The sequence below is a fragment of the Trichechus manatus genome, unplaced genomic scaffold (genome assembly GCF_000243295.1).
Source record: "Trichechus manatus latirostris isolate Lorelei unplaced genomic scaffold, TriManLat1.0 scaffold00016, whole genome shotgun sequence".
NCBI classification, from domain to species: Eukaryota; Metazoa; Chordata; class Mammalia; order Sirenia; family Trichechidae; genus Trichechus; species Trichechus manatus.
Genome location: NW_004443952.1, coordinates 25,671,092 through 25,684,888, shown reverse-complemented (window position 1 = coordinate 25,684,888; position 13,797 = coordinate 25,671,092). Strand labels below are relative to the sequence as shown.

The window sequence follows — 13,797 nt, the reverse complement described above, 5'->3', positions numbered from 1 at the left end:
ACATTTCTAGATACTATTTTATATGGCATAGGAAGAGCTGAAAGGTAACAAAAGTAAGCACTCATTCAAATATGTTCGGGGAAAGAAGCCATGGAGCAATTAAATAAAAGATCAGAGCTTTTCATTTGTTAAACAATAAAAATTTGAAGAGTCACTTTTCCTTGACCTCAGTGTGTTCATTTTCCGTTACAGAGAGTAAGAACTACAAGGCTAGACAAATGAGAATATACTTCTATGGAATTGTTTATAGAATGAAGTGGGAAAAGTCCCATTAAAAGCTCCCAGTTCACACAGAGTCCTTCTGTATAATGAGATTTATGTAACGTTTGATGAAGTTGGCCCACATCTGGTGATCTTATCCTCGGAGATCCTCAGTGGGAGAAAGCAGGGAGCACAGGACTACCAGGACCCCTCCCACCATCACTGGATGAAGCGTTTCTGAAATACCAGATTCTTCACAGCAGCCTTCACATCTTTGTTTCTCAGGCTGTAGATGATGGGGTTGAGCATGGGTGTCACCACCCCATAGAAGAGGGAGATGAGCTTGTCTGAAAGGTCCTGTTTGTCTGCCCCCAGTGGATCCCTAGACTTGGGCTTTGCATACATAAAGAGGATGGTCCCATAGAAGACAACCACAACTGTAAGGTGGGCAGAGCAGGTTGAGAAGGCCTTTTTCCTCCCCTCTGCTGAAGGGATCCTTAAGATGGTAGCAATGATGAACACATAGGAGAAAAAAATGAACAGCACTGGGATTCCCAGAAAGATCACGTTGGCCACTCCCATACTGATCACATTAATGGAGATGTCAGCACAGGCCAACTTCAGGACAGCCAGGATCTCACAGGGAAAGTAGTTGATGACATTGTCCCCGCAGAAAGGCAGTTGCATTGCTAGGGATGTCTGCACCATAGTGGTGGTGCTTCCAGCTGCCAAGGAGCTGGCAGCCATGGGCACGTAGGCAGTCTTTCTCATGATCTCAGGGTACCTAAGGGGGTTGCAAATGGCCACATAACGATCAAATGCCATCCTGCTCAGGAGTACACACTCTGTGGCTCCCATGGCGAAGGAGAGAAGCATCTGCACGGCACAGGCTGAGAAGGGGATGGTTTTCCTGGGAGTGAGGAAGCTATCAAGAATGAGTGGGACTGACGATGTTGTGTAGCAGATGTCCAGGAAGGAGAGGTTCCTCAGGAAGAAGTACGTGGGTGTGTGCTGGTGGGAGTCCAGGATGGTCACAAGGATGAGGACCCCGTTGCCCAGCAGGATCATCAGGTACACCACCAAGATAAGCACAAAGAAGATTTTCTCTAGCATTGGGTGGGCTGAGAGTCCCTGGAGAATGAACCCCATCATAGGGGAGGTCTGATTGGACCTGACCATGGGGTTTCTTATTTCATTTGCAGGAACTCAGAAGGCTAACTTCATCATTCTCTGATGTCTAAAGTGCCTGCGCCACCAGTGAGGAATCCCCGTTTTGCGGAGCAATTGGAGAACAGCTTTGACAATTTGGGGTTCTCTACATGGTTCTGAATACAATGCAGGGAATTTGATTAAAATCTACTTTGTGATCTCTGGCCACCTCATAATGAGGTTTGGGATGTCATCTGATTTAAGTTCCCTTGTCACTTTCATGATAAAACTAAAAAAACCCATACCCGTTGCTGTCAAGTCAATTCCGACTCATAGCGACCCTATAGGACAGAGAAGAACTGCCCTATAGGGTTTCCAAGGAGTGGCTGGTGGATTCAAACTGCCAACCTTTTGGTTAGTAGCTGTAGCTCTTAACCACTGTGCCACCAGGGCTCCAAATTCACCACAAATTTACTTTAAGTTACACCATGTTTGGCTGATTTGTTTAATTCAGTTTTGATAAGAAATGTGAGCTCCCACTTGTGTCCCCCACCCCCACCCCCGCCCAACTTTGGGCCTAGGACTGGTAGAAAGAACTGGTGCTCTTCATCTTTAATTCCTGCCCATTCTCCTCTCCAAGCACTTTTAGATACAATCTGCCTCCTGTTTCCATTTCTCTCTCACAATGTACAGGACCCTAAGCCGAGTTCATTCATTCATTCATCCATCTATGTGCCAAACTCCTCTGGAGCACTTATCAAAAGAGCCTGCATTTATCAATCACTCAATGTATACAAATAGTTAAGTCTCTTTTTCTCTCAGCCTCATTTCCCTAATGCTCACTTTAAAATCGGTTGTTTTTAGTGATATTCCCATCCCAGGGACTAATGGATCTCAAGACTTTCTCACTCTTGGACTTTCTATTGCACCATTGAGATGTCTTTTTCCCTTTCCTTCAAGACCCCCTGTACCACTTAGCCACATGAATGGGGCTGGGCCGAGAAGAGTTTATATATCCTTTAAAAAGCTGCTCCCTTACCTTTATCACATAAGTACTTGATAAGGAAAATAATTTCATGAAGTCTTGGAATAATCCAGTTGCCAAAAACAGCCAATCCAGTCAGGAACAGCAGCTAGAAGAGTCAGCTCCTAAAATGGGTGAAAGTTAAGTTTTCTTGTCTTTGTTCTGTATTTGGATAAAATCCACAAAGGACCATCTGTTGCATATACAAAGCCATTTAAATCCCACCCTGCTATTAAGATTATTCTAGTCCCTGAATTGATTTAAAGTTTAGAAATTGAAGTAACAAAGTTTAGGAACTTTTTATACACCTGGGATTATGTCCCCAAGATCCAATTATTCTAAAGTCCCTCCAGAAAAACCTTCTTCCCTCCTACCCTCTCTTCCTAGGAGTCCCTGGGTGGTGCAAACAGTTATGTGCTCAATTACTAGCCAGAAGTTTGGTAGCTTGAGCCCACCAATGGGTGCCTCAGAAGACAGGCCTGGCAATCTGCTTCAGAAAGGTCACAGCCTTGAAAACCCTATAGAGCTATTCTACTATGCACATGTGGGGTTGCCATGAGTCAGAATCAACTCGACAGCAGCTAACAACAATAGCAACAACCCTCTCTTCCTATCTATTCTGCTGAGCTACAAAAGCACTAGAGAGGAGAATTATCCTGGCCCTGCCAGAATTAACATAAACCCCTAATCAATGAAACTCTCACCCAGAGGCCATGATAGACCTGGGAGAATGAGAAACCCACCACACAACGCAAATCCTTGTAGCTCAGTACTCTTGGCCATGTCCACATTCAGGATCCCAGAGTTTAAAGACGCTAGCAACCTAAAAGTTCCCTTCTTATCTGTATCTCATCAAATAGACTCAGGGCTCCTACTGTAGGCTAGGCCTTTAAAGGACATTAAAAAAATCAGTTGCCATTGAGTCGATTACAACTCATGGTGATCTCATGTAGAACTGTGCTCCATAGGGTTTTCAGTAACTGATATTTTTTGGAAGTAGACTGCCAGGACTTTTTTTCTGAGGTGTCACTGGGTAGAATCGAATCACTAACTTTTCAGTTAGCAGCTGAGTATGTTAACCATTTGCACCACCCAGGGACTTCGGGGTCATCAATGAATCTGGTCATGGCTCCTGTGAAGAGTTTCACAGGCATAGCAACTGTGGGTTGGGTAAAGGACAGTTGATCTCAAAAGTGGGGTCTTGTTGCTTAAAGTCTTTTTCTTTGTGTGTTTGCATGAGTGTGCCTGTATCTGAGTATTTGTGAGACCATGGCTGGTTTACCATTGGGACCTGGGAGTCTTCTCTTCTAAGATCCAAAACTGAGATCTGTGATCACCAAGGCAGCATCCTGAAGCATCTTAAGCTTGGACCATTGTTTTCTGATAAACTATAGTTTTTTAACCATATTCTTATTTTCCTTTTCTCATTTAAGTTGGATGCTGGAAATGGTAGGTTATGCATGTGCTGTGCTCTTCTTCAAAGATGTCCATGGTGTGCAAGAAGAGTCTGCCCAGTATCAGGAACAAATTAAAGACCTGGGCAATTTCTCCGACTTCTACCATAAACAAAACAACTGCCTTATGCAATGGCTTATAAAAACCTTAGAATCAAATACATGCCACATTCCTATCTTAAATCATTATGTTTTGCTTAAATTTTTCATTCTGTAAAATATACATATTGAAGTGTTTAAAAAGAATATATGTAACATTTAAGGAAAAATAATAAACTACACACCACATACCCACAACCCTCGTTAAGAAGTAGAATGGTTCATTACCTTAGAGAAGTCTCTTATGTTACTCTCCTCAATTATATTCCCCCTTCTTCCCTCTCAACCAGAGGAGTCCACTTTTCTGACTTTTGTGGAAAGTGCTGTGGTAGTCAGAATCCTAATGATATTCTTCTTTCCCCATAATTCTTGTGTTCTGGTGATAAAAGTCAAACACTAATCCAGGTACTGTTGTGAAGGGATTTTGATGATATAATTAAAGTTCCAAGTCAATTGATCTAAAGATAAATATGTTATTCTGGTGGGCGTGACCCAATCAGACGAGACTTTTAAAAGCAGAGAGTTTTCTCTGGCTAGTAGCAGAAGGAAAAGACAGATTTAAAAGATGAGAAGGATTAGATATGACATTTCCAGATTTAAAGCTGCAAAGACCCATGAGCTAGGCCCAGAGAGCTGCCACAAGAAGCTGAGAGTGACCCCTGGTCAACAGCCAGCAAAGAAACAGAATTCACAGTCTGACAACCACAAGGAACTGAATTCTGCTAACAACCTGAATGAATTTGTGGTATAACCATTAGAGAGGACTTAATCCAAATAACTTTTAAACCAGTAATTTGATGTACATCTCTATGAGAGATATCCTAAAGATAAAAGGGGCTGTAAACATTTTTAAAAAACTGTTTTCACTGAGGTCTTGAAACCTTGTGAGTAGCCGTCTAAGTGGACATCTAGTGGTCCCACCCCGTCTGGAGCAAGGGAGAATGAAGAAAACCAAAGGCAGAAGGGAAAGATTAGTCCAAAGGATTAATGGACCACGATCACCAAAGCCTCCATCAGACTGAGTCCAGCACAACTAGATGGTGCCTGGCTACCACCACTGACTGCTCTGACAGGAATCACAATAGGGGGCCCTGGACAGAGCTGGAGAAAAATGTAGAACAAAATTCAAACTCAAAAAAAAGACCAGACTTACTGGTCTGATAAACACGGGAGAAACCCCAAGAGTATGGCCCCTGGATACACTTTTAACTCAGTACTGAAGTCACTCCAGAGGTTCACCCTTCAGCCAAAGACTAGACAGGCTTATAAAACAGACAATAATACACGTAGTTCAATCATGTATATGAGCCTAAATGGGCACACCAGCCCAGGGGCAAAGACAAGCAGGCAGGAAGGGACAGGAAAGCTGGATGAATGGAAATGGAGCACTCAAGTTCGAGAAGGGGAGAATGTTGACATGTTGCAGGGTTGGTAACCAATGTTACAAAACAATATGTGTATTAATTGTTTAATGAGAAACTAATTTGCTCTGTAAACTTTCACCTCAAGCACTCACACAGAAAAGAACAGAGGAAAAAACAACTATTTTCAGTAATCGCATCATTGTGTATACTTGCACAGTTAAGTGTTTGAGCAATTATGTTGGTGGAATTGAGAACAAACATTTTTGGCTTGGGAGAAAGGAGATAAAGATAATAGGTAAATTAAGTTAAGGAATTTGGATTGGCTGTATGTGTGAACTCATGATGTATTTGATCTCAAAAAATATATATAAGGGCCAAGATGGTGGAGTAGTCAGATGCTTCCTATAGTCCTTCTTGCAACAAAGACCTGAATAAACAAGTGAATTGATTATACATTACAATCTAGGAGCCCTGAACATCAAAGACAAAGTTGAGGAATTGGACTGAGTGGCAGGGGGAGGGAGAGACGGTTCAGAAGCAGCGAGGAGTTGCCAGACCTGACCTGGCTGGCACTGGCACCCTGCAGGCTGAATCAGCTAGCGTGCAAAGAGTGAGGCAAGCAGTGGTGCTTGGGATGCGTTTTCTACATCAGGAGAGACTGAGCAGCAAACAGTCTGCTCAAGCCTCCAGAACTAGCGAGAAACAGAGCTCAATCAGTGAAAGATAAGTACAAGCATCTAATCTACAGTGTGGATTAAAAAAAAACCCTTTTTGGGAAGTACCTCTCTCGTATTTACCTGCCCCTCCCTACTCTGCTCGGGATCCCAGTCCAGCTTCAGTGATTGCTGCACCCCCTGGGCTGGAAGTAGGACCTATCGTGTGCCCTGAACCATTCTCTCAGCTTTGGAGAGTGAACGAATGAACAAACAGGAAAAAATAATCTTCCACCTCCCCTAAGCCAAGAACTCAGGGCAGGCACAGCCCCTTTGCATAGGCACAGTCATAAGGAGTCCACAGACTTTGAATGCCTTTCACCCCTGCATAGATCTGTGTGGGCTTATTTTAACAACATAGACCCTCATTAGCACTGTCCAACAGTTTATTTACCTGAAGCCTATTTTCACCTGTATAAGCTATAAGGGGGAGTGGCAGATTGGTGGCATTCGACACTGCCCAGCCATTAAGCAGGGGTCTCACCTACCCACATCAAGGGCCTGAGGACTGATGGCTCTACCCACTTCACCAAGCCACCCTCAACAGAGATCCAAGAATAAGTGGTGACTCCCAGTCCTTACAGACAATGGCACTGGGTGCCCATAGTCTGGCGGCAAAACCCACCTACCTATGCACTCTAGGGAACAGAGACACACCTTCCACCCAGGCACTCAGCGGCAGCAGTCAGCCTCCTGCCTTGATCAGCACATGACCCCCTACTGCAGCCAGATACCCGTGCCTACTCCAATAACTCCGCTCATCTAGGACTGTAGGTGAGAGCCTGCACCACGTACTCAGTGACCGACAACATGGACACCTGAGCTGAATCCACACAAGAAAAGTAAATGAACTCCTGGGCTCACATACCTAGTAACAGCTCTAGTCACCTGGAGACAGGACGTGAGAGCTTCAAAGACACCAATAATCAAACTAGCTCAGACAAGCAGCCTATTTGGGCATATCAAAACAAAACAAAACAAGAAGCTAGGACACAGTAAGCACACATAAAATAAATAAATATAATAACTTATTGATGGCTCAGAGAAACAGTCAGTATCAAATCATATAAAGAGGAAGACCATGATGGCTTCAGGAAGCCACCAAAACAAAGAATCAAGAACTTCTTGGAATTACTGGAGGTAGACTTCAAAAGATTAATACACAGAACTCTTCAAGACATTAGGAGGGAGATCAGTCAAAACACAGAACAAGCGAAGGAACATACAGACAAAGCAATAGAGGAACTTAAGAAGGTTATACAAGAGCATAATGACAAATTTAACAGGCTGCAAGAATCCATAGACAGCAAGCAAACAGAAATCCAAAAGATTAACAATAAAATTTCAGAATTAGACAACTCGATAGAAAGTCATAGGAGCAGAATTGAGGCAAAGGAAGTCAGAATTAGTGAGACTGAAGATAAAGCACTTGACACCCACTTATTTGAAGAAAAATCAGGTAAAAAATTTTAAAAAAATGAAGAAACCCTAAGAATTATGTGGGACCCTATCAAGAGAAATAACCTATGAGTGATTGGAGTACAAGAATGGGAGGGATAACAGAAAATACAGAGAGAATTGTTGAAGATTTGTTGGCAGAAAACTTCCCTGATATTGTAAAAGATGAGAAGCTATCTATTCAAGAAGCTCATTGAACCCCACACAAGGTAGATCCCAAAAGAAAGTCACCAAGGCATATTATAATCAAACTTGCCAAAACCAAAGATAAAGAGAGAATTTTAAGAGTGGCTAGGGATAAACAAAAAGTCTTCTCAAAGGAGAGTCTATAAGACTAAGCTCTGACTACTCAGCAGAAACCATGCAGGCAAGAAGGCAAAGGGATGATATATATAAAGTCTTGAAGGAAAACAATTGCTGGTCAAGAATTATATATCCAGCAAAACTATCTCTCAAATATGATGGCGAAATTAGGGCATTTCCAGGTAAACAGAAGTTTAGGGAATTTGTACAAACCAAACCAAAATTATAAGAAATACTAAAGGGAGTCCTCTGGTTAGAAAATCCATAACATCGGGTAACAACCCAAGACTAGAACACAGAACAGAGCAACCAGTTATCAACCCAGATAGGGAAGTCACAAAAATAAACCAAAGCAAAACACTGAAAATAGGGAAACAGAGATGTCAATAAGTAAAAGATGACAACATTAAAACAAAAAAGAGGGACTAAGAAATGTAGTCATAGATCTTTCATATGGAGAGGAACTCAAGGCGATACAAAGAAATAAACAATTGGTCTAAACGTAGAAAAATAGTGGTAAATATTAAGGTAACCACAAAAGAAACTAACAATCCTACACATAAAAATAAAAAAACAAGACAAACATAAAGACTCAGCAAATATAAGGTCAACAACAATGAAAAAGATGAAAAGAAAATGCATAAAGAAAAATGACTCAGCACAGAAAATCAAGTTGAACAAAGAAACTGTCAACAACACACACACACAAAAGACATCAAAATGACAGCACTAAATTCATACCTATCAATAATTATGCTGAATGTAAATGGACTAAATGTACCAAAAAAGAGACAGACAGTGGCAGAAGGGACAAAAAAACACAACCTGTCTATATGCTGCCTACAAGAAACACACCTTAGACTTAAAGACAGAAACAAACTAAAACTCAAAGGATGGAAAAAAATATATCAAGCAAACAACAATCAGAAAAGAGTAGGAGTGGCAATATTAATCTCTGACAAAATAGATTTTAAAGCAAAATTCACCACAAAGGATAAGGAAGGACACTATATAATGATTAAAGGGTCGATACACTGGGAGGACATAACCATAGTAAATGTTTACACACCCAACAACAGGACTCCAAAATTCATGAAACAAACTCTAACAGCATTGAAAAGAAAAACAGACAGCTCTACAATAACAGAAGGAGACTCCAACACACCACTTTTGGTGAAGGACAGAACATCCAGAAAGAAGCTCAATAAAGACACAGAAGATCTAAATGCTACAATCAACCAACTTGAGCTCATAGATATATACAGAACACTCTACCCAACAGTGGCCAAGTATACTTTCTTTTCCAATACACATGGAACATTCTCCAGAATAGATCACATATTAGGCTGCAAAGCAAGCCTGAACAGAATCCAAAACATTGAAATATTACAAAGCATCTTTTCTGGCCATAAAGCCATAAAAGTAGAAATCATAAACAGAAAAAGCAAGAAAAAAAATCAAATACATGAAAACTGAACAACACCTTGCTCAAAAACTACTGGGTTATAGAAGAATGACTGAATAAAGAAATTCACAGAATCAAATGAGAATGAAAACACATTCTACCAGAACCTTTGGGACACAGCAAAAGCAGTGCTCAGAGATCAATTTATAGCAATAAATGCACACATCCAAAAAAAAAGAAAGGGCCAAAATCAAAACATTAACCTTACAACTCAAACAAGTAGACAGAGAGAGCAAGTAGAAAGAGAGCAGCAAAAAAAGCCCTCAGGCACCAGAAGAAAGGAAATAATAAAAATTAGAGCAGAATTAAATGAAATAGAGAAGAGAAAAACAATCGAAAGAGTTAACAAGACCAAAAGCTGGTTCTCTGAAAAGATCAACAAAATTGATAAACCATTGGCCAAACTGACAGGAAAAACAGGAGAGGAAGCAAATAACCTGAAGAAATGAGATGGGCAATATCAGAACAGACTCAACTGAAATTAAAGGAATCATAACAGAATATTACAAAAAATTGTACTACAACAAATTTGAAAACCTGGAGGAAATGGACAAATTTCTAGAAACACACTACCTACCTAACCTAACACAAACAGAGGTAGAACAACTAAATAAACCTATAACAAAAGAAGGCATTGAAAAAGTAATTTTAAAACTCCTAACAAAAAAAAAAGCCCTGGCCTGGACGGCTTCACTGGAGAATTCTACCAAACATTCAGAGAAGAGTTAACACCACTACTACTAAAGGTATTTCAGAGCATAAAAAAGGATGGAATACTCCCAAACTCATCCTATGAAGTCAGCATAACCCTGATACCAAAGCCAGGTAAAGACATCAGAAAAAAGAAAATTACAAACCAATATCCCTCATGAACATAGATGCAAAAATCCTCAACAAAATTCTAGCTAATAGAATTCAACAACATATCAAAAAAATAATTCACCATGACTACGTGGGATTCATACCAGGTATGCAGGAATGGTTCAACATTAGAAAAACAATCAGTGTAATCCATCACATAAATCAAACAAAAGACAAGAACCACATGATCTTATCAATTTATGCAGAAAAGGCATTTGACAAAGTCCAACACACATTCATGATAAAAACTCAACAAAACAGGAATAGAAGGGAAATTCCTCAACCTAATTACGGGCATTTATACAAAGCCAACAGCCAACATCATCCTAAATGGAGAGAGTCTGAAAGCACTCCTCTTGAGAATGGGAACCAGACAAGGATGCCATTTATCACCACTCTTATTCAACATTATGCTGGAAGTCCTAGCCAGAGTAATTAGGCTAGAAAAAGAAATACAGGGCATCCAAACTGGTAAGGAAGAAGTAAAAATATCCCTATTTGCAGATGATATGATTTTATACACAGAAAACCCCAAAAAATCCACAAGAAAACTACTGGAACTAATAGAAGATTTCAGCAAAGTAGCAGGATACAAGATAAACATACAAAAATCAGTTGGATTCCTCTACACCAACAAAGAGAACTTCAAAGAGGAAATTACCAAATCAATACCATTTACAATAGCCTCCAAGAAGATAAAATACTTAGGAATAAATCTAATCAGAGACGTAAAAGACCAATACAAAGAAAACTACAAGATTCTACTGCAAGAAATCAAAAGAGATCTACGTAAGTGGAAAAAGATAACTTGCTCATGGATAGGAAGACTTAGCATTGTGAAAATGTCAATTCTACCCAAAGTGATCTACAGATACAATGCAATCCCGATTCAAATTCTAATGACATTTTTTAATGAGATAGAGAAACAAATCACCAACTTCATATGGAAAGGGAAGAGGCCCCGGATAAGTAAAGCATTACTCAAGAAGAAGAACAAAGTGAGAGGCCTCACACTACCTGATTTTAGAACCTATTATACCACCACAGTAGTCAAAACAGCCTGGTACTGGTACACAACAGATATATAGACCAATGGAACAGAATTGAGAATCCAGATGTAAATTCATCCACCTATGAGTAGCTGATATTTGACAAAGGCCCAAAGTCCATTAAATGGGGAAAAGATAGTCTCTTTAGCAAATGGTGCTGGCATAATGGATATACATCTACAAAAAAATGAAACAAGACCCGTACCTCACACCATGCACAAAAACTAACTCAAAATGAATCAAAGACCTAAATATAAAATCTAAAACAATAAAGATCATGGAAGAAAATAGGGACAATGCTAGAAGCCCTAATACATGCCATAAACAGAATACAAAACATAGCTAACAATGCACAAACACCAGAAGAGAAACTAGATAACTAGGAGCTCCTGAAAATCAGACACTTATGCTCATCAAAAGACCTCACCAAAAGAGTAAAAAGGCAACCTACAGACTGGAAAAACAATTTCTGCTACGCCATATCCTACCAGTGTCTAATCTGTAAAATCTACAAGATACTGAAAAACCTCAACCACAAGAAAACAAATAACTCAATTAAAAAATGGGCAAAAGATATGAACAGGTAGTAAATTCTAGTAAAAAGACCAGACTTAATGGTCTGAGACTGGAGGAACCCCAGAAGACATGGCCCCAGGACTCTCTTTTAACCCAGAACTAAAACCATTCCCGAAGCCAACACCTCTGACAAAGATTAAACTGGACTATGGGACATAAAATGATACTCATGAAGCATGTGCTTCTTAGTTCAAGTAGGTACACGAGACTAATTGGGCAGCTTCTGTCTGGAAGTGAGATGAGAAGGCAGAAAGGGACAAGAGCTGGTTGAATGGACACAGGAAATCCAGGGTAGAAAGGAGGAGTATGCTCTCACATTATAGGGATGGGAACTAGGGTCTCATAACAATGTGTATAGAAATTTTTGTATGAGAAACTAACTTGAGCTGTAAACTTTCACCTAAATCACAAATATATATATATATATATATATAAAACTCAGTTTTATCCATTGAAAAGGCTTAGAAACCATGACAAACACAATAGCACACCTAGGACCCAGACTGTGGTTTCTACATCCAGTCCCCACTAAAGGAAACAAGGCTTTCTGTGAGAAAATGGCTGTTTCCTAGTCTGGAGAGCAGCTGTGAACATTGAGCCTGGACATCTTGACATACCAGAAAGAAAGGAAGCCATCAGAGATTACTAGGGTCAAGTCAAAAGGTCCCAGGGATCAGCCATAGCTCATAATTACACTAAAATGAAAAACACTCTCAAGTATCTAGATCTAATCAGCAATTTATAGAAAATGCAGGGACAGACACTGCAGGGCTGCAATCAGCAAAAGGCAACTGTGGTAAACTCTACAGTTTCCCATAGTGGGAAACTATTCCTCTCAAACTATGTAAGACAGAGAAAAGAAAGAGGACAAGGAGGAGGAAGAGAAGGAGAAGGAAAGGGGAACTATAGGTTAAAAAAGACCAATCAATGTATGATCTTATTTGGACCCTGGTTCAAATAAACATATTGAAATAATTAAAACATTCATAAGACACCTGGGGAAATAGAAACACTGGATAATTAAGATGTCTCTGGGTGGTGCAAACAGTTAAGCACTCCACTACTAGCTGAAAAGTTGATGGTTCAAACCCTTACAAGGTACCTTGGAAAACAGGCCTGGAGATCTGTTTCCAAAAGGTCACAGCCTTGAAAACCCTACAGAGCAGTTCTACTCTGCACACATGGGGTCACCATGAGTCAGAATCAACTTGATGGCAACTAACAACAAAAAGAACACTTTTGGGGAGACAGAAAACACCAAAAACCCATTGCTGTCAAGTCTATTCCTACTCATATTGACCCTGTAGGACAGTAGAACTACCCTATAGGGTTTCCAAGGCTATAAATCTTTAGAGAGCAGACTGCCATATCTTTCTCCCAGGAGCAGCTGCTGGGTTTGAACCACCAACCTTTCAGTTAGTGGCTGAGCGCTTAACCACTGTGCCACCAAGGCTTCTTGACCAAATAGAAACACTGGATAATTAATGATATAAAGTAAATTATTGTTGAGTTTCAGGTGAGATAATGGTAATTTATATTTTTCAAAGACTGCTAATCATTTTTAGAGACACACACTGAACTGTTTAAGGATGAAATGCTATAATCATTGGAATTTGCTTCAGAATTATCCAGGAGAGGGAGAAGTGGATGGGGGATGGATGAACAAGATTGGCCATGAGCTGATCATTGTTGGGTCTGGGAGATGAATACCTAAGGAGTCATTATATTATTCTTCCTACTTTTCTATGGTTTAAAATTTCCCATAAAATAATAGAAAAAAGGCTCCTCCAAGCCTTAGCTCATGTATTCAGCCTCTAATTCTGTTTTCACATGGGCATGGTTCTTTTTGTATATTTGTTTTGTTGTTTCTCTCTACAGACCAACTTTCTGTCACTGAGGCATCAGTCCTACCTTTACATGGTATCTCAGTTCAAGAGCCCTAGGCCAACTAAGTTTCTCAATACACAAATTCCAAATTCCTTAGAGAGAAGATATGCTTAGCCCAGTTTGGGTCAAGTGTTCAATTATCTGTGGCCAGAAGAATGGACATGACTATTCTCTCAGCAGGTACTAACGGAGGA

The 13,797-nt window shown here is 40.2% G+C and overlaps 1 protein-coding gene across 1 annotated transcript; it reads right to left on the bottom strand.

Annotated features, from left to right (window-relative positions):
* Positions 1-284: 284 nt before the first annotated feature.
* Positions 285-1,380, bottom strand: LOC101350372 (olfactory receptor 13C7-like). Its single transcript, XM_004372279.2, has one exon. It carries the CDS (start codon positions 1,378-1,380, stop codon positions 421-423), a length of 960 nt encoding a protein of 319 aa, XP_004372336.1. The 3' UTR covers positions 285-420.
* Between the last annotated feature and the right edge of the window lie 12,417 nt (positions 1,381-13,797).

Coding starts and splice junctions, on each gene's coding strand:
- LOC101350372 (XM_004372279.2), bottom strand. CDS start 1,380: ATGGTCAGGTCCAATCAGACCTCCCCTATGATGGGGTTCATTCTCCAG.